Source organism: Neophocaena asiaeorientalis, unplaced genomic scaffold, assembly GCF_003031525.2.
Source record: "Neophocaena asiaeorientalis asiaeorientalis breed wild unplaced genomic scaffold, Neophocaena_asiaeorientalis_V1.1 scaffold11, whole genome shotgun sequence".
NCBI lineage: Eukaryota > Metazoa > Chordata > Mammalia > Artiodactyla > Phocoenidae > Neophocaena > Neophocaena asiaeorientalis.
The window spans coordinates 3,094,588-3,115,565 of record NW_020173124.1 but is presented as its reverse complement, the minus strand read 5'-3'; the positions used below and the strand labels follow the sequence as shown (position 1 = coordinate 3,115,565).

At 37.0% G+C, this 20,978-nt stretch overlaps 1 protein-coding gene across 5 annotated transcripts in view; it reads right to left on the bottom strand.

Moving 5' to 3' along the window:
- ARHGAP15 (Rho GTPase activating protein 15) overlaps positions 1–20,978 on the bottom strand; it is a 616,446-nt gene that overhangs the window by 54,879 nt on the left and 540,589 nt on the right. For all 5 annotated transcript variants that reach the window (XM_024744104.1, XM_024744108.1, XM_024744105.1 and 2 more), the window contains one exon: positions 4,438–4,543. In XM_024744104.1, coding sequence (XP_024599872.1) covers positions 4,438–4,543 — 106 coding nt within the window. The remainder of the gene's footprint in view (positions 1–4,437; positions 4,544–20,978) is intronic.

The window sequence follows — 20,978 nt, the reverse complement described above, 5'->3', positions numbered from 1 at the left end:
GCCATAAATAAATTAATTAATTAAAAAAAAAAAAACGAAAAAAAAACTTTCATTGTTCAACAACTCTAAGAAATATTAACATCTCAGCAAATAGCTTTACAGTCTTTTCTAGATGCACAACTTTCCCACATATTTATACTCTCCTTAAATATATAAAATATTGTATCCCTGACTTTATTTAACTTAATACAAGCATATCCCTAATTAAGAAAACAATTAGCTGTGAACCACATTTTATGAAGCTGATATGATGTACCATGTTCTATATAACCTTCCCCTATCACTGAACACTTAGGTTGTTTCCAAGTTTCTACCAGTGAAAATAGTAAAATTTTATCTGCATAAACTGCTCTCATCCCCCAGCATTACTTAGGATAGGGTCCTAGCAATTAAGATGATTGGCTCAAAAGGCATGAAGATTGGAAAGGCTTTCATTCTTGAGCTATATTGCATATGTGGCTTCACACCATGCTGGTTGGAACATCCCCACCAGCAGATCTAGAGGGCTTGATTCAATTCACACCTGACAAAATGGGGTTTACTTTATTTCATTAGTCTTCTATACCCTCATCTTAATCTTCCTCTTTCCCCTGTCTGCATTTCAAAACAGAAAAAAGTGCACCCTTCTAAACACTGTCTCCTTTTGCTTTTTAACTTGCTACCAGAGGAACTATTTTTACAATTACTCAGCACTGAAACCGCAGACATATTCCCATGGCTGACTGGATAAGGGGGATAAAGAAATGAGAGAAATAAAAATTGTATGGAATTTTCCTTTGAAAAGTCTCAGGATTTGGACCATTGCTTTCCATTTTATGTTCATCACTCCAAACCAACTACAACTCCCATGTGGCCTCTTAGGGTTTTTTTCTCCTTCTATCTCGTTCACCCTGCACTCTACTGTCAGAATACTCTTTCATAAACACAGAGCACATCATGCAAATGTCCAGCAGATAAAGTCTCAATGGTCCTCTATTTCTTATATAACCTCTTTGCCTGGCTCTCAACGTCCAACCACTACCCATCAGCAAGCAACCCTTATCTTTCTAGGTCTTCCTTCCCATTAACTTCATCTTCACTTTGCCTGCCTGCCTTTCCAAAGAAGCAGGCTGAAGGAACATGCATTCGACACTTATATTTTAACAGAGATAGAACTTGCCATTTATATGATGATTCAGAGCTGTCACAGGACCTTCCAGTGCTTATCACTGTAATGTCAATTGGTGAAAGTGCCTATTAATAAAGGTTTCTGGCTGATGGCATTTTGAGATGATAGTATATTCTGAATTCCTGGTCTCAATCTATCACAGCAGAAGCACATACTTCACCTTGAGTTTGATCGAGAATGAGGACTCTGGACTCTGAGACTATTCAGTCTGTGCAGCTATTGTGTAATCTTATGCTTAATATAATCACGATCCTTTAAAAATTCTGGCTTTTGTGGACAGCACTTGCATCCACCTTCTAGCCCAACTGTGCTGTATTAAGCTTTCTCAGCTGGTAGTTGCTCTGCTTTCAAGGGAATGTTTAACTCAGAGCTTTGCAAAAATGGACTTCTATTCTGTTGGCTACAGAGTACAACGCAGGTCAAGTGGAATTTTTGGCACTTCATTACGTTCCCTGACCCCTACTAAACAAACTTCAAAATATATATATATTTGCAGCAATTTGGAATAAACACTACATACAAGTGTTGATGGTAGATTTTCTGAAGAACTACCAAATGCATCAAGACTAAGGAAAACATTCTAATGATTCTTTCAAAGATGAATACATTTAAATTCTCGTTAAACAATCTTCTTATTTAGCCTTCTCAAGCTTTGATGACATGCCACGATTGGCTGTTTATCAAAAACTTAACAAGAAATGCTTAACAAGATATAATCATGTGCACACACTTCTGCATAATTAAACCCCGTTTATAAATCATTGCAGGGCGGAATATGGTCACACCACTCAAGAAAGGCGGGTGGCTAGCAAATAACACTCTTTTCTCCATCTGTAATGAAAAATCTTATCATGTGAATGCTGTGAAGGTGACATAATCATCTGATCTCAAATCTTAGTTAAAAACATCTATTTCCATCTCAACTGAAAGTTCTAACAAAATTAGGAAATTAATTTAGATATAAGAAACATGATCAGGCACTAATTGTTAATACTGGGATTGTTGGCATGAAGGTGGAAGATTCTCATCCTTTGAAGGTTTTTAATTGGATAGATTCTCATCTGTGTGTGTTTTTTTCAAAGTAGGATTTAGCTGATTCTCGGTTTCTTCATTTTATAGCTGTTCTTTCAGTTGGAAAAGAAAAGGAATAATTGAGACTGAGTAATGGATATTTCTCAAGATCTCTGAGACTAGGTATTGCACAGCATTAAAGAGTACACTTTTCCATTTGTTTTACGACTTTGTCCAGTTAAAGTTACTGAGATAAGCACTCCAGTATTTACTTGTAACTTGAAACCCCTTTCATGGTGTGTCTGGATCCTAAGGGAAAAGAATTAACATTTGAGGAATGCTTACCTTGTGCCAGGCTTTTTATATGCATTATCTCATTTAATTCTCATAACCACAAGATACGGTTGATATTATTTAATCTGATTTTATGTGCTTGAGATCATGAAGGGAGTATAAAGTATAGAACAAGAATTTGACTCTAGCTTTCTCTCTTTATTTTTTTGAAGCCCAAGATCCTTTCACTTAACCACACTGGGTTTCCCACTGAAGCCAGTAATGTGGAGGTGACAAAAAGGGGCACCCTAACAATAAGGGATGTTCTGAACTTTGACATAGGTGGAGTAAAATAAGTAAGAAGCAAATATGATGAATTAGATTGAAACATGTTCCCTAACGCAGTGTCCGGTGAAGTGAATTATGGACCATCCATACCATGGAGTACTATGCCATGAAATGGAAAGCTGTCCATGAGTTGCAAAACAGTAGATGAACAATATGTGCAGAATGATATACTCTAATGCAATAAACAGCCACACAGAGGTATGCATGTCCTTAGGAACAGGTCTGGAAGGGTAGATACAAAAATGTTAGTTGCTTCTGCTCAGCAGGCTAAGAGTGACTAGTAGGCAAATTTGACTTACATGCACGACAGTTGCTTAAATTTTGTGTGTGTGCAATTCTGCACATTACATTTACAATTAAAAATCATGTAGTGGATGAGCTGAATAAGCTGTAGGAATGACTCAACCTAAGGCATGGGTGATTAAAGAGATTTAATCTCACAAAAGCAAAACGGCCCAATCTATTCGAAACTCTGTCAGGCTTCAACGTTACTATATGCATATGGTGAAAGCTACAACCTCATCACTTGCATTGCACTTTGCATTATCTGAAGAAGGTGTTAACAGAAGGCAAATGAGGAACAGTCATTTCAGACTTAACGTGTCCAGAATGAAGTTCTCCAGTCGGCTCTTCCTATTCAGCCCGTCCTCCTCCAGTTTTACCCATCTGTGCCGCACTACCATTTCTCCACTTGCCCAAACCCAAACCCTAACAGGCACACTTAATTTCTCCTTTCCCTTCCCCACTGCACCCCAACCATCAGCAAATCCAATCTGATCCATCATCAAAATACCTCTTTAAGGCCTCCACTGAAGTCACCATTACTTCTTGCCTGGACTACTATGGTCTCCTCCGTATAGGTTTCCCTGCTTTCACTTTTGCAAATCATTCTCCACCTGTCAGCCAGGGTGATCCTGTATATCCCTCAATTTAGCACTCTTTATGGCTCTTCACTGTATTTAGAATGGAATTCCACTCTCTCACTGTGGCCCACAAGAACCTATGTGATCTTACACTGGTCCAACATCTATGACCTCAACTCCACCACCATGCCCCTTGTCCATTAGGCTCTAGCCCGCCTGGCCTGCTTTCTGCTTTGCAAATACATCAAGCTCTGTGCGGCCTCTGGGTCTTTACACTGTCTTTTTTTCTTCCAGAAATACTCTTCTTTTAGCTGTTTACATGGATGGCACCTTATCAATGTGAATCAATGTCTTACAGACGAAGGAATTGGATATCAGAGAGTTTAAGTAACTTATTTGTGGTCATCACTCTTGGTATGTGGTGAGGCTAGGTTTTGAACTCATGTCTGAATCATTTCAGGCTCTTGCCATTATACTAAATAACAAAGTAAACCCAGCCCATCCCAGGGCTCTGGCTACAGTTCTGACAATCAATCAGCAAACATCTACTTGTTGAAAAGCCAGAAAAAAGAAAGTATTTTAAAAGTTCCTTTTGTAGGTTCCCCTTCCTACCTCTAGTACATTCCCCAGCTTCTGCAGGAAGACGTAGATCAGCTGGAGAGGGAAATCTGAGATCGATGCATTCGGAAACTCTTGTATTAGAGATTTGAAATTAAATATTGCTCATTTAGGAAATGAGACTGTGACAGAACAACCAGAAACTTTGCAACTTACTTAGTTAGGTGTCCAAAGAGGACTTTCATGGTGTCACGATTTGGTGGAGGGAGTTTTTGTACAAGAGACTTTATAGTTTCAACTCTTGTGTTATTGTCTTGCTTTTCTGGAAAAAAAAAAAGAAATTAAAAAGGAAGGTTAGAAAAGAATGATATTTCTTAGGTGCGTGAGGGAATTTTCTTAGGAGAATTCTGGACTAAGTCTGAGCAACTTAAAGTTCTAATTAGCAGCTAAAGGGAATAGTTATACTTGAAATCAGGATCATGAAGTTTCTTTATTTTGACTCTGAATTAGATCATGGGAAAATGAAAGCAGCAACAGTGTGGCTCTGACACGATCTTCTTATTAAGATCAGGTATTACATCCATTTTCATAAATGCTTTACTATTTTATAAGTTGTGGCAGGGTAAATAATGGCCTTCCAAAGATGTCTCTGTCCTAATCTCTGGAACCTGTAAATGTTACCTTCCATGGAAAAAGGGACTTTGCAAATGTGATTAAATTAGGGATTCTGAGATGGGGAGATTATTCTGGATTATCTGGGAGGCCCAATGTAATCACAAAGGTGGCTAAGAGGGAAGCAGGAGGGTCAGAGTTGGAGAGAGAGGGGATATGACAATGAAAATGAAAGGAGATTTGGCTATGTGATAAAGGACCATGGGCCAAGGAGTAAAGAGAGCCTCTAAAAACCAGAAAAGCTGAGGGAAGAGAGCCTCCAGAAGGGACACAGGCCTGCCAGCACCTTGATTTCTGCCCAGTGAAACTGACTTCACACTTCTGGCCTTCAGGAACGTAAGATAATAAATTCTTATGGTTTGAAGCCACTGAGTTTGTGACAATTTGTTACAGCAACAATATAAAACAAACACACAAGGACATATATTCTCATTCAATTACCAACATTCTATTATTTTGCTTGATTTTGTGGAGAAGTAAAGAATTTTTAAAATTAGTTCTATGCTATCTTTTCTCCCTAATACATTTTGCTTTTGCTGAAAAACAAAAAAGTGCAAATAAATTTGAAAGCATAATACTTATTCATATACATTTTGTTTTATTTTTTAATTTGTAATTTTTATTGATTTTTAATTTTTTGGTCATATACATTTTAAAAAAATAGGAAGTTGTTCAAAACTACATACCATATTGGTTGTTTTCCTTCATTTTGTTTCTTTTTGCCTTTCTGGGAATGGGTGGCATAAGAAGAACTGAGTTACTTAGTACACTAGAGAATTTATCTTACCATAGGTTTAACCAGGGCCCAGAATTATAATTACTTCTCAGACTTAAACTCTTTAGATACACTGACTCAGGTGCCTTTCCTTTCTATACTTTAACTTCTAGCACAGAGCTCCTGATGATTCTAAAGAGGCCACTGCTGGAAAAGATGACAGATAAGAGAATAATACGTAAGGCACCCACCCACGCAATATCCATTCTCTTCTTCTTTAGCTAGACAATCCCGCTGTTGAAGGGATGGCCACATCCTTCATCCTAGCTTCCTTGCTTGGCAGCTGGAATGACCGTATGACAGAGTCCAGCCAATGAGAAGGCAAAGTGTTATGTGGGACTTCCGGGGAGGCTGTATGCAGGAGGCTAATTTATCTTTGTGGTCCTTTGGCCTTTCTGCTCCTCAGAATGTAGATGGCACGGTTGTGCCATGAGATGACCTTGAGAACTGAGGCTATGCAGAGTGGGACACACAGTACAAAGAGCTTCCCTGAATCTGTGGAGCAGTCAGACCAGTCCTGCACTGTTGGTCTCTGAGTTTCTTTAACATAATAAGTCCTTGTGTACTGAAGCCTTTGAAGGTGGGTCTCTAAACCAAACGTACTTCCTAATACAGTGTGCTTCCAAAAGCCCAGTTCATAATCACCTGTTATTAGGTATATAAACTTTATACAGTGGGGCAAGAAACAGTGTAGAAACTGGCAGGGTGTTTTGTTTTCCTTTTTTTAAATACACTTTTGCAAAAGAAACTTTTCATAAGGAATTACAGGAGAATATCCTGCAGAAGATAGTATTTGGCTAAAGTAGGGTGGGGGCAGTCTTCCTAGTAGAACTCTGCTTGGAAGCGTTTCTTCTTCTTCCTGAAACCATAGAGGTCTATAAATAATGCCTCCCACAGTCTGAGCTTTCAAAACTGCACTTACTCTTAGAAGAGTTCCGGAATAATGTGGATTGGACAACTGCAAATGAAAGAGACAAAGAGGACAGAAAAAGAGAGAGAAAAACAGAAAAGCCAGTTGCAACATCACAGCAGACAGCAGATCTAATCTTTCTGCCAAAGGGTAGAAAGCCACCTTGTAGCTTAATGATGGTAAGACAATGTGATGCTTCACAGGACCAGCTGGAGCCTATAGGATATGAGAAACTCAGAAAAAGAAGGAAAACAAAGTCAAGAAAGATGAGAGTGAAATTGGTACAGTACATTCAGGACAGAGCACTTAGGGATACTTGGATACCTTGTATCTAGCCATCTGAAGCTAATGCAACACACCAATGATCACATACATAAACAGGTACATATACATACATTTATATATTTATGAGATGGGTATATTCTGCATAGTTTGGCATGATGCTAGTAGTTTAATTTACCTAAGGATCTGCTGAACTACTTGATTCAAGCAATTAAGATGAAATTAGGAGAGGTGAGGGAGAGGAGGGAAAGGAAGGAGAGGACACCTTTCTAATTTCACTGAAGTCTCTGGCCATGGTTATGATTAGGTCAATGTCAGAGTCTCCAAAAAAGGGATCTGTTGACATTGAGGACTATAGGAGTAGTGGCCATAATCTAAGCCTGACAGACAATAAATGGAGAGTGGTCTAAATGGCTATATCCAGCAAACCTCAGTTTTAAGGGAAATATGCCCCAGTCTGGGTAGGTTTAAGAAAGGCTGGCGTTGCTTAATTGGAAATACTTGAATGTGCAAGGTCACTGCCATGGTGCCTGGGCAGGAATTAAAACTTTAGTTTGTCTGTTTAACCACTAGGTAAAAGAATTATGACCTTCCCTAGACAAAGTCCCTGTTCTATGTTCCATTGCACTTAGGACATTCTATGTAGATAACATTCTGCATGATATTTTCATGGCTTGAATGCCGTTCAATTTTTCCTATTAAACTGAGAATTTTCCCATACACTGAGGCAGCTCTTATACTGGTATATAGTGGGTTAAATGAATAAAGAAAGAATTAGTGAACAAAGGAAAGACATGAACACAGATTGGAACAGACAGACCTTAGTTTGAATTCTGTAACAGCTTTTTATTAGCTGTGTGGTCTTGGACAAGTTTCTTATTTTCTTTGAAAAATGTCTGAGGCCAGTTTTATGGATTGAACAAGATAGTATGTAATGAACCTAACGATGACTAGTAAAAGGTAGGTACTCCGTAAGTGTTCACCCCTGCCCCCCCGCCACCTTTTTTGAGGCCCGTGCTGGGTATGGTTCACCTTTGATCTTCAGCAATGAGCATACTACCTGGTTGCAGTGAGCATTCAAAATGTAGTTTCTAATACTTGAACTGAGTTGGTGCCAGTGGGTGACGATACACTTGCTATGGTAGCCTGACATTTTACAACACACTAAATAACTTGTGGTGGGCAGAGAGACTGATGATCTGATTGATGAGCAGCTCAGCTCCATGCAAGGATTCTTATAAAAGTACATGGTGGTTCCCATATCTGCTTGTAAGAAACATCCTACGCAAAGAATACTTTATAGAAACATTTTTCTCTCTTCCTCTGCTTTCACACATAATTGAGGAACTGGAATGAATGGTGGTATATACATATTTGTGGCTGGGTTACACTTAAGTAGTGGAGGGGGTACTGGACAATGGCTTAGAGAGGGCTGAAATATTATCAAGGAGGAGCAATTTATTGTTCTTACAACATAATCAGAACAAAATCTTTGAAAAGGTTATAGGAAAGCAGTGGTTTCCCCTTCAAATCAATACCATACCCGCTCTTCCATAGCTTGTAAAATCAGGAAATAACACAAACACTTCTAAGTAGAGGAACATCTAAAAATACAATTGGATACATTAAAATCAAAATGACACCTTTCCTGATCTGGTTTATTGATGTGTCATATTAAGAGCTGGAATCAGCATACATAATACAGCAGTGGTTAATGAGCTAAGATTCAGACACAGTTTACTACAGATGCGTCAACTGTCTTCAACTGATTCAGTGAGCATCTGAAAGACAGCATTTTCTATTAATATTTCTCCTTCAGCATATGGTTTCTCATTCTTGTGAAGTATTGAGAGTTCTGAGAAGACTTTGAGATATCTCTGACTCTTTTACATTATGCCTAAAAGGGGGGAAATGAACCTTTTCTACATGGAGAATTAGAGAACCTCTTAGGTAAACTGTATACTAAGAGACTTATACAAAATCTTGCCAGTAATTAAAAAACCCTCCATGATTCTTTCCTCTTTCACTCACATTTGCTCCTACCTTCATTCCCTTATAATTTATTTTTGTATCTACTCTATGTTCTCTAATACGTCCGTTTTAGTTCCCACCCAGATCCCAATAGCCTCTCCAATCTCTGAGCTGTGAACCCACATTGCATACAAAATCTTTTTGTAGTGCTTCATTCTTGCTACCCAATAGTAGCAAAAATGTCTATGTAAAAATATGCATAGTGTACATGTACGTATTGAGATAGTAAACTGTTTTTTACTAATGCCTATTCCTCACTCACCTGGCCCCATATTCTCAAACTACATTAAACTCTTTTGTAAATGAGCTTCTTCAAAAACAACTCCAGGCCAGTTAGAGAAGTAACAGCTCCTACACGATGTGAAATAGCCTTTAATGTTATGGTAAGGATGTGGCTTTACAGTTTTCCTCTGATTCATGGTTTTGAGGACACATTTTTAAAAATATGGTTTATGATGCATTTGCATTTATCTGCATGAAATGTTGCTACTAAAACAAGGACATTTACAACCGAATGCCTTTTTTTGCAGAGATAAGAGAAAGTTATACAACGATGGAAAGAGTTCTGTGCAGTGCAAAACCCTGGACCTGGTGACCCCTGGACACTTTTCCGGCCTTATCATCTATGCATTTATTATTCTTAACTTATTTATAGTCACATGTTAAATCATATTTCAAAATTAATTCTGCTTTGTTATGTAGGTTCACCCAGGGGAAGAAAAGACCAGATTCTCCCAGTAACCAATGTATCAGTAGTACTATTCTTTCTATTTGTCTGTAATTCTTAAAGGACAACTGTACCCCTTTGTTTTGAGGAGGTCAGCAATATCACAGCTGTTCTGCTTCTGAAAGTTACTCTGGAATGTATAGTGCATCCTGTATGAAAAAAATGGTAGTCACTTATATGTCAGGGCTATATTTGGAAGAAAGCAGTTTAGTTTCTATTCACTTTCTATTCTTTGTATCATCACCGTTTCAGAATTCAGTTAGAGACTGTCCTGGCTTACAGGAGGAATGATTATCTTCAGAGAACACTTTATTTTTTTAGTGTACCATACAACTGGATGCAAATCTTTGAGGACATGATTTTTAATTATAAAATTTGAATTGGGTGTTGAGGAATCATCCAAGGCATGACAACAATCGCTTGATAACTTTCTTTAAACAATTTACGTTGAATTCAGGGAGGAACACTGCGGGGGAGGGGAGCAAATTCAAGACTTACAGATGGATACAAATAGAGGCTTTAAATCCCTGTTATAAATTAAGAGAAGTGGTATATCATGAAGGAGGTTGAAAGAACTAAGTTAGAATTCTTGCTCTGCAGTTATGATTTGGGACAAGTTGCTTGAATTTCGATGCTTCCAGTTCCTTATTTAAACGCACACACGCACAACCCATTTGTTGAATTAAATGTCTCAATGTACATAAATGCACATATTATAGGTGCTTGTTGAATGTAAGTACCCTTCCCATTAAAATCTTTCTTTTGAATCATCCTATCTGCCCTGACACATGATTGTTCATAGTTCAAGGCCATTTCCCAAATCATATGAAGCCATAAATACTTAGAATGCTGTCCATTATGAAAGAGTGTTTGGTTCTAATTCATAAGTAGACATAGTGTATTATAAATAGATGTGCCATTGCATCATAAAAAGGGAGAACAATGGACTTCAGGCTAACCTGGAGTTGGCAATTGGCAATTTTTCAAGATTCTGCTCCCCTCGCCCCCTCCAAACTGAAGAGCCATTTTTTATATTTAGTTAAAAGGAAGACACATTCTTAATGTCTGCAGTTACCTGGTAAGTTTGATTTTAGGTACTGATAATCTATGTCAAGGCAGTTCAACTTGAGAACACAGGGCAGGAAAGATGCCGCCGGAACTGAATCTACTTTCTCTAGTAGGGATCATCTGCGTATTAGATCTAATCCCCTCACTGGTACACCAGATTTCTGTTGTATTCTTTGTTTCTACTTCCAGGAGATATTAATGTGCTGTCTGATTTTTGAACAATTTTTCCCTTTTAGGAAGAATTTTAAAAATAACTCTCCATAGCTAATAAATGTCAGTAACAAACATTCTCTGGCCAACTGATTGACATAAGTCCATGGATTGCTCAACCTGTGAGGAAAGTTTCAGCATCCTGGCCAGTTTCACATCATTTCCAGAGGCCATTTCTGGTCCTTGTGCAGGCGGAGCTAGGCCATCTACAGCATGCTGTTAGGGGCAAACTCAGTTTTGTTAAGGCCAACTTCTGTTTCTTTTCACCTCTACTCCTAGTCTCTGGCAATACCAACTAGAAAATTATTGAAAAGAAAAAAAATACCTTTTGTTAAATAATTTTTAGAGTATTAAACATATATATGTACACACGGTTGAAGAAAAAAATGTTTATTAAGACCAACGTGCAGCGTGTGGCAAACACAAAGTTGATCCCTATCTACTGTCATTTTACAGCCTAGAGGGCCGGATAAGATACAAAATAGGTCCCAGAGATGTTTAAACTTAAGACATATCATTATATAGTTATCAGTGGAGTTTGTATCTTTCTTTTGACTGAAGGAATCCTCTACGATAATTGTTAAACTCAAAATGCTTCTTGGGTGTTAGTTCATTATACCAAAAAATTCAAAATGATTGAGAAATGCAATTAATACCAAGTCACAAACATAAAATTTTTTCTAATCAATTTCTGAAGGTCTTCAAATCATTATTCTTAACTTCTTTGTATATCCCCAAATACATTCAAGAAAGTAATTTAATCACCTTTTCTTTTTCATGTAACTGTATCTATGTTATCCTAGGGACTTCTGGCGTATTGACCTCACACTGAGGGCAAGTTTGGAAAATGTATTCAAGTTTTAGGCTCTAAGTAACTTTTAATAACTTGTACTATTGCTTTGGTGCTATCAATTTGGGGATGATAACATTTTCTAAAATTCACCAACCTGGAACTGTCTCTTAAAACAAATTTCCTCAGTTTTGCAGCAATGCCGCTGTTTGTCTGAATCAAAGAATAAGGTAGTGGCAGCAATCTTCACAGGAAAAGCATGATCGCAGTATCCTCCCTAAAATTTCTTGTTTTCAAAGTAATTTTGCAAGTGTCATGGTGGCCAAGTACATTTCTGTAACTTACAAATGATACTAATTCATCCTCAGGTGAGAGTGTGTGCTGAGAAAATAAAGCTCACTAGTTTATTTAGTTCTCCTTTGAGAATTTTCTTTAAACTATATTTATCCGTGCATACCTGGTTTTACAAGCCTTTAAAAAAAAACCAGGCTTATCGTTTTGAGACATTTGACATCTTTCTAACCATAAACCAGTAATTCTTTTCAAATACTCAAGTAGCTATTTACATTAAGCATTATCTTTGTACATTTTCATGAGGGTGGCAATCCTGCAAATACTTTTCCAGATTTAAAGTTTTAATGTGTCTACCTCTTTCCACTGGTAGACAAATTAAATTTATAGGGGATTAAAAAAAATCACACTTGAAAACAACTGGGATCTGTCACACAATTAAGAAAAATGTGAACGAAGAAATATTTTTCCCTGTCTTTTGGGTTAAAAATATTTTTTGAAGAAGCATATTCAACTTTATCCATAACTATTCATTTGGAACAAAACACCTCTCAAGAGGAGATAGTGGTTAGTATGAGGTGAACTGTTTCTCCAGCCAGTCCATTCGACATGGCTGCACAGTGACATTGAGAGCAGGGGAGAGTTAATAGCACAAGCATCAAACTCCTTTAAGAAATGGGGAATAAAGTAATTGTATGATTCAGCTTTTTTTTTTTTTTTTTTTAATTGTGAGAGTATTGTAAAAGAAGAAAAACAGGCAACATGTGGTAACTTTAGTCAGCATTTCTGAACTGGGAATGATAAACACCTCTGCCTGGCTCTGGCATTTATCAGGACTGAGATATTATTACCACATAGAGTCACAGCATGGTTACCGTTATCATCGGAAAAAAGAGCCAGCTAATCTTAATGGTTTGTAAAGCCGTTACCTGCACTGGTCTGACATTTATCATGATCATTTTACCACATGGGTCCTACATAGCAAAGGTCTTTTATCTGGAAGGGACATCACTATGAATTATTATTTGCAGCTAGGTAGAAAATTGTATGTTGTAGATACCTTTTCTCATTATAAATCACACAGTCGCATTTCACCGTTTCCCCCAGAAAGTTGCTGAGCCCAGGTTTTTTGCCACAGCTTGCTTTCCTCTCCCTCTCTCTCTTTCTTTATGGTTTCTTGAAATTATTAGCCACCTTTTTCATTAACATCCTTAACATAATCTTTGAAGAATCACACACATATGGACATACTTTCAGTAGAGTTAGGGGACTTTCCTCTACATCCTATAAAGGGACTGCATAGTCCTTTAGAAATTGAAGTTGATAAACTGTCCACTTTTTTTAATGCTTATTCTCTCTTCTGTCTTGGGGGCCGGAGTTTTCTCTCTTCTTGACCTTGTCAATAGAATATTTACCAGTAGATTAGATGAAATTTCTGATGCTTGATTTGTAATACTCAAAACACGTATGCCATTTGTTGCCTGAAATCCTTTGCTTGGAAATGTGTTCTCATAAGGAGTACGATGTAGTTTACTTTGTTCGATTGTGAGTTTTTCCAGATTCTGTTCCAGTAAGTTACAATGAAGTCGAAGGTCCTGCCAACAAATTTGTTTAAAAAGGAGCTTAGGTTCTATCCCTAACTATCTATGTCCTAAACGACACACATTAATATATATAGAAGAAATAAGGATATTAAAAAGTACGATGTTTTTGAACCATGGGACCAGGACAGTAAAGTGAAATGCATTAATTTGACCATGGAAAATTACAATGAAAAGCCCAAATTGTTTACCATGGGGAAGAAATGAACAAATACTCTCTTTTAAAAAGATTGAGACAACTAATCTTCTGAAGGAGATATTTATATATTTTCTTCTTTCTCAAGTGTTCCATTAGGAATAAACAAACGAGAAATTCTGCACTTTTGTAATGAAGAAGGAGGAGAATTCTTTGCCATCTTTGCATTTAGGAAGAAATGTGCAAGAAGAATGTGACAATTTAAGCAAATCAAGATTGTTTCAAATGGATCACAAACAGGACTTTGCGGGATACTTTATACTAGCACGTGAAGCAGACAGTAAATTTGAAAGGAGGATTTTCTCAATGGTCTAGTTCTGATGTGTTTTCCTATCTCTTTGTGTGTTTAAAAGAGGTTTGGATGTGGTGTTGAATATTGCTTCGACTTTTTGGCAAATGAGTTCTGGAGAAATATCCGCACATGAAGGAAAGCTGATGTGCTGTAATGCTGACAGCAGCTGGGGGGATCTGAATGAAGAAACCAGATTCCCAAGCCTGGATTTAGCAAAAATAAACACCTATCATTCCATTAAAAAGTTGTGCCATTTTAAATGTTTACGGGCATTAATAGCAGACCTCTCTCCCTTTGAAAAAGCCAATATTTTTCTCAAAGAATTCCATTCTTTGAGGGGGAGATAAAAACTTGAATTTGACATGCAGTATTTTGCAATAATCTACAGTAGTTTGCCAGTCTTCCTACATTTGATTCCACATTAATTTTTGTATTATTACAAATTTCCTCCAAAGGATACAATTTTCTGTTTCAGAGATTTGTGAGACGAATTTGCATAAATTTGGGGGCAGGGGGTGGAGTGGAAGATGTCATTTGTGAAACCAACCTGTACTTTCACTGCTCAGAAAGAGCTGTACACACTTTGGTTAGGTCATCTAAAATTTCATTGTAAAGAGGTGGTCTAATATTCTAACACACTGTCTTACCCATCGAATGAAAGACTGCACTGATTTCAAACAAACAGACAAATAAACTAATAAGCGAGCCCTTTTATTCTTTTTTATTTCAGAATGACTCTTCCGTTCTAGCTTAACATCATTCTGCCATTATTGTCCCCCCAAAACTGTAACCTGGGAGCATTTACAATAATTAGTGAGGGGCTTTGGTGCCTGGGTTTCTTCTCCTTTTCTGGGGAACTGGGTGAATTGTTGAGTGCTAGTGAAATTCGGAGACTTCTAGCAGTGGTTGAACCAGGCACGGTGCGGGCAGACGCGTTGAGCTTCCCACTGTGCTGCAGTACAAGCCTCCCCGCTGTTATGTTTACCATAGTTTTAATGTCTGTGAAAAAAATTCCTGATGCAACCGAATTATGTTATGCCCTCTTGTTTATCTAACCCCACCCTACCCCCCGAATTTAGCAGATTCCTGTTGCCCCTGCCTGTGACAGAAAGAGCCTTCTCAACTTGGTGGCCATCTTACCACGCCAATTCTCGCCACCACAATCCAGCTGCTATGCAGCCACGGCCGGAGGATCACACATGATCTATTTAGACGTTCCAGGAGGATAACACACACGCCTTGCTCTACTTATGCCACCTCATTACAGATATCCTCTTCTCTACTACGTGTGAATTTCATCGGAGGTAATGTTAAAGCACCAAATGTAATCATCCGACATCGACAATGCTAGCTTAAACTGCAAGTGTACTTGGTGAAATGCACTGTGTCTTTAAAGAAATCTATCAAAAGACCTCAAACTATCACTGCAAACTAAATAATCTGCTCAAAGATGAAAACAACCAATCTGTGATCTGAGTTGATTTATTCTTTGTCCTTTTCTTAAAAAATGGTTATCTTGAAGAAAATGACCATTCCATTCCATTGTAAATTGACAAATTCACCAAGTGTGATGTACAGTGAAGTTTTTAATGAATATTCATACAACTCTTTCAGTCCATTAACAGGACTTAAGACAATGAGGATGCAACTCATTCCCATTTAGATAGTGGGGGGAAGGGGAATGCGGAATTAATAGCATAAACAGCACTTGGAAAAGTTTAACTTTAATGTATCAAACTCCAGGTGCCAGAGTTTGAAGAAAATAACCAATAATAGCCATTTTTAACATATTTGATGGGACTGATTATGCAATGTGCAACTCTAAATGGCTTATAGCACATTGTAGCATGGTTCCATCCCATTGGCTACAGTAGGGTGCAGGCAGATGGATGACAGTGACAGGGAGAGAAGTGCTTTTGCTTAGCCGTGCGTTAAGATGCCATCCAGAAGCTCTGTGCACTGCAGACACTTCATTAGGATGCCAGGATAATGGTAAACTACCACTCAGAGTGACACCCCATTTCCTGCTTACTGAGCGCTCCAACCTCGGCAGATGTCAACAATCTCACAGTGCTACAGAGCAGACCTAACTTTCCAGCCACTTTGACTCCAATTTTTTCCTCCTAACAGTGCCATACATTATGTGCAATATGTAATGGCAAACACCTCACTGAAAACAAAATCTGCCCAGTTCGTTATGACTGGAGTGCTTAATTTTTTTTTTTTTCTTTTAAAAGATGAGGGACAGTGAGTTGGGTAAGAGAATATGTCCATTCACTATTTTAACCTCAAAATGTCTTGCTATGATTTCCATTTGCTAATCAGTTCAAAGTGTTAATTGTGTGGTGAACTCTGATTAATAGTAGTTAAACTCTGATCACAAGGGATATGTTTCTTTTAATTAATGTCCGTTTCAAAGGTAAGTGATTGTGGAATTCTTTTGTTAAAGATTTTAGACTCAGTTTTGCTATGGTTCTTAGCTGTCTGGCAAGAAAAGGCTGACCTGAGCATCTGGATGATATTTCCTCTGCAAATGTATGACTTGAGGCTATTTGCACACCTCCTTACCCGCAATTCAAGCCAATAGAAACTTTTTTTTTCCTATGGTGTAAAGTCCAAAATTATTTTTATAAAGAACCAAGGTGTGGTTTAGACAATGAAAAAAAATCCCCCAAATGGAAAAATAATATTTTGAAATCGATCATTACGATAAATGATTGATTTACATTTTGTGATACTAAGCATCTTCTTAGAAGCTCAAAGGGCCTTCCTTGCAAATGGCAAGACTAAAAATAAACATCCTCCTCTCAGGTCTGTTACCATTTCCAGGTAACGATGCAAATGTAAAGAAGAAGTCATAGACAGAGGTCACACTCCAAGGGAGAATTTGAATGCAGACTTTCATGTGATGTCCTTGATGCAAATCTTGACTTTTGGTTTAAAAATGGCATCTGATTGGCAACACCTAACCACCTCTTGGAACTTGTCACTAAATATGCTTGAAGACAAAGAAAAAAGACTAGAATTCTTAAACAGGGACTCACGGGCAACGTGGTGACAAAAAGTTAATAGTAATTTCCTTCAAGACAGATGGAATTTAACTGGAGAGTGCCAGCACAAGTGGGACCACTTGTGCTATTGAACTATTGAACCAGAGAGCCTGTCTTTCTCAGAGCAGATAGAAACATCCTTCTCTCTCTTTCTTCAACTGTCTGATTTCAGAATCAAAGACTCAGGGTCTGTGCCGACCAAAAACTCCCTTTCCTCAGCTGGTAGTGTTGAGTATAGTTTCCTTCGTCCCTTCCTCACCTGTCCTCTGCCCTTCTAACTATAGATGAAGACTTCTCTTTTGCCTGCAACAATTTAGAGATAGCAATTTCCACAAAATAACCAAGGAGATTGAGAATGGAAGGCAGAATAATAATAATTAATAACAATAATAATAATAATTGAGAGTGGAAGGCAGATGATGGCGCATATCACCATAGGAACTGTAGCCCCATATGTAAAACGCAGGAGGGAGGTGGAGACTGGCAAAATTCTATTAGGAACACATTCTTGGAATTCTAATGTTGTATGTCATTCATCTTTTAGAATGCCAGTGAGTTAAGAAACATGGTGGGAGAAATATCATCAGGATAGTAGGGCCACAAGTCAGTAAGTGTGCTAGAAAAGAATAAATATAAGAGCTGTGATTATCAATGTGTCAACTGGATGGTACTCCAGGACAAAGATTCGCCTAAAACTAAAGCAGAGGGTGAAAGGCAAAATGCAATGTGCACAGAATGTTGCATGCATTTCCACCTTTTGAGATGAGTAAACATAACGAAATTTCCAACAACGCATGGCCTATGAAAAAACTCATTTCAGGTAAGAGAACAATGCTCAGAAATGCAGAACTCTCACAATGACCATGAGACAATTAGGAAACTACTTAGTATTTTCAACAGAATTTTGTATATCAAGGAGTCTAATCAAAAGGATCAGCAAGCCATAGGGAGAGAACTGGATAAGATGAAAACATACTAGGATGAGATGAAAAGGAGATAGGTGGTAAGGAAAGACAGTGTGAAATCTAAAAATGCAAAACAAAATTAAATTTTACATTAAAGGCCAAACTCTCATTGTAGAAAAATTAGGTCAGAGATATGGATGACAAACTAGAGAAGCTTCCCCAGAATGTGGAAACAAAAAATGATAGGAAGGAGACATGTTGGAAGTCAGAGAATTGAGAGATTATCTACAACTTGTAAGTGTACTGGAGGAAGAAACCAGAACATTTGAAAAATATTCAATAATCAAAGACAAAATTAAAGAAAATGTCTGTGAGTGAAAAAAACTCTCTCTTTACAAATGACAGCTAGGTTCTAAGAAAACATCATTGGGTAGATATATTATTTTCATATAGTTTGGCAAAACTTTGTAATGATGAAGATCAAGCACTATCATACAATTATTAGAACAAAAATAAAACTAAGTTAAGTAGTCATGCAGGCTTTCCTAAGACTTATCTCACTAAATTCTGAAGTAAAAGCAGTATCTGTTGTTCAGAGGGAAAACTGTGGTCTTAAAACTGTGTGCACACTTCAATCATCTTTTTCATGTTAGGATAACAGAAAGACATGCTCATCTATGCAAAGGTTTATAATAGCACTGCTTTCTTGAAAAGTTTACTTGAAGGTTTATTATGTAAGCCCTACTGACTAATGAATCAAAATTTAGAACTCAAGAAGAGAGACACTATAAATGAAACTAAGTATCTTTTTATACTTATTTGGACCTCAAACTCAGAAGGCTCCATTGAATTATTTCTCTCTGGCTTCCATTTCATTCTCAGTACCAGGAAATGATTTTCTTGGGCTCCACCCTTCATAGTTCAGGTGAAAGCTCTAATGACCATTTAAAACAGTGACTGATGCTATTCAGTTCTGGCATTTGCTAGCAAACACCATTATTAGAACATTGCACTGGAGAGTTACTAAAGTTGTCCCTTCACAAAAATCAAAGCTTCAGAGAATAGCAGAAAGTTTACTCCTGAATCTTTAGTAAACAATAATAACTGTATTGAAAAAACTGAATCTTTAGTAAACATCCTTTATATCTATAATAACTGTACTGAAAAAACTGAATCGGAGGACAATTAAAGTGATAAAGACTGAACGATTAAGCAATGATAAGTATTATATACAAATTATCCTATGTTGCATATGTTTTAAAAAGTCCAGGGGAAAAAATGCAGAACAAACAGGTCAAAAGGAGATATCTACAAAATACAATGATGAAATTCAGAGTAATTTTAATTTTTTTCTTTTTACTTTTCTGTTCAAGTTAGCTTCAATAAATATTTATTATTTTTGTAATCTGTTAGAAGAGACAACTTTAAATTGTACAATTGCTTAGATACCATATAATTATAGCTTTGCTAAACAGCTAATTAAAAAGACTGTAGAAAAATATACCAAAATATTAACCATGATAAGTTATCTTTGAATAACAGGAATATAGATCACTTTCTTCCCCATTTTAAATGCACTTTACATATTTTCTATAATGAGTATGTGCTATCTTGATAAGAAAAATAATTCTCTGTGTTTGGTACAGAACCTTTAGTTGCTCTAAGCCATAGAAAAATATACTATTTTCACAGATCAAACCATTTCTAGGAAAATAATATACTGGACTTTCCTCTAGGTTTTTCTGTTGCCGTTAATCTTTTATTTAGTGACTAAATTCTAGAATCAGGAAAGCAAGGTTGGAATTTGATACTTTCTTTTCATGGATGAAAATACTGGGTATAGGGTACTTGCAGGGAGAGTGCAGAAAATGTAAAATGCCACAGGATTATATATTTGCAACTTGAAGAAAGACCCAGGGTGATGCAGTGCAATATATGTAAATATATTCTAGTTCCACATTCTGATTTCTGATTCTTCCTCAATCAAATCTTTTCTTAGGGAGTTACATCACCTATTGGACTGAACCTCTGAAGCGTGGGAAATAAAACCTATCAACACAACACGAGTTCAAGGATGAGACTTAATGGTGGTATTTCTAAGTGAAAAAAAAAAAAAAGACTGCTATAGAGCTTACATCGAAACACACATTTTATTCCTACCTATCCGTTTAAGTCATATTAATTTCTCTTCTCTTTTGGAAACTACATTCATTAAAGCTTTCTCTACTAGTAGCGAAAAGTTGAGAAATGAGGTCATATCCAGGTAATTTAAACCCTTAAACTTTACTTTTGTCTCAATTTTTCTGTACATGTTAGATGCCCAATTAATACATGTTGATTAAATTATCCAGATAACTGACTTGGTTCTTCAGTTCACCTTGCATGTATAGTGAGCTGAGAAATTATTCTTCAGAGTTGGCATCAGTAGTTAGCTCCTAGTTTTACCAAGCAGAAACACAAGGAACCAAAAGTGAAATATTCTGAATGCAGAAGTTGTTAGACAATCAAAAATTAAATTTTTGATTTAAATTCTTTTCAAAATTGGGGTTAGATTTGAATGGACAACTAATTTGGGATGGTAGGAAGTCAGTATATCTGGGATATTTAAGAGAGCCCCCTGTTGGTTACTCTTAGAAATGTCTTCTGATTCCTTTCTGTCCTCCAGATGGCCAGATATATTTAAGCATATGTAATTGGCCATGTGTTTAAAAGTAAATTGGGATGGTGGCAAAGTCAGCCCCTAGATTTGATTAATATCATTTTCAAAATAAAACATTTTTCAAAGAAAATCTATTAATTCTCTCTCTTAAGGTATACAAAAGGGCAATATCAGCCTCCAACAAATAGCTAGAAATATAAGCGATATGGAGAATGTTTTAAACAGAATTAGACTAAAAAGTATACTTGGGCATATTACAGTGGGATTCCTTAAAGAGGTTGGAAGTGATTGCCATAGT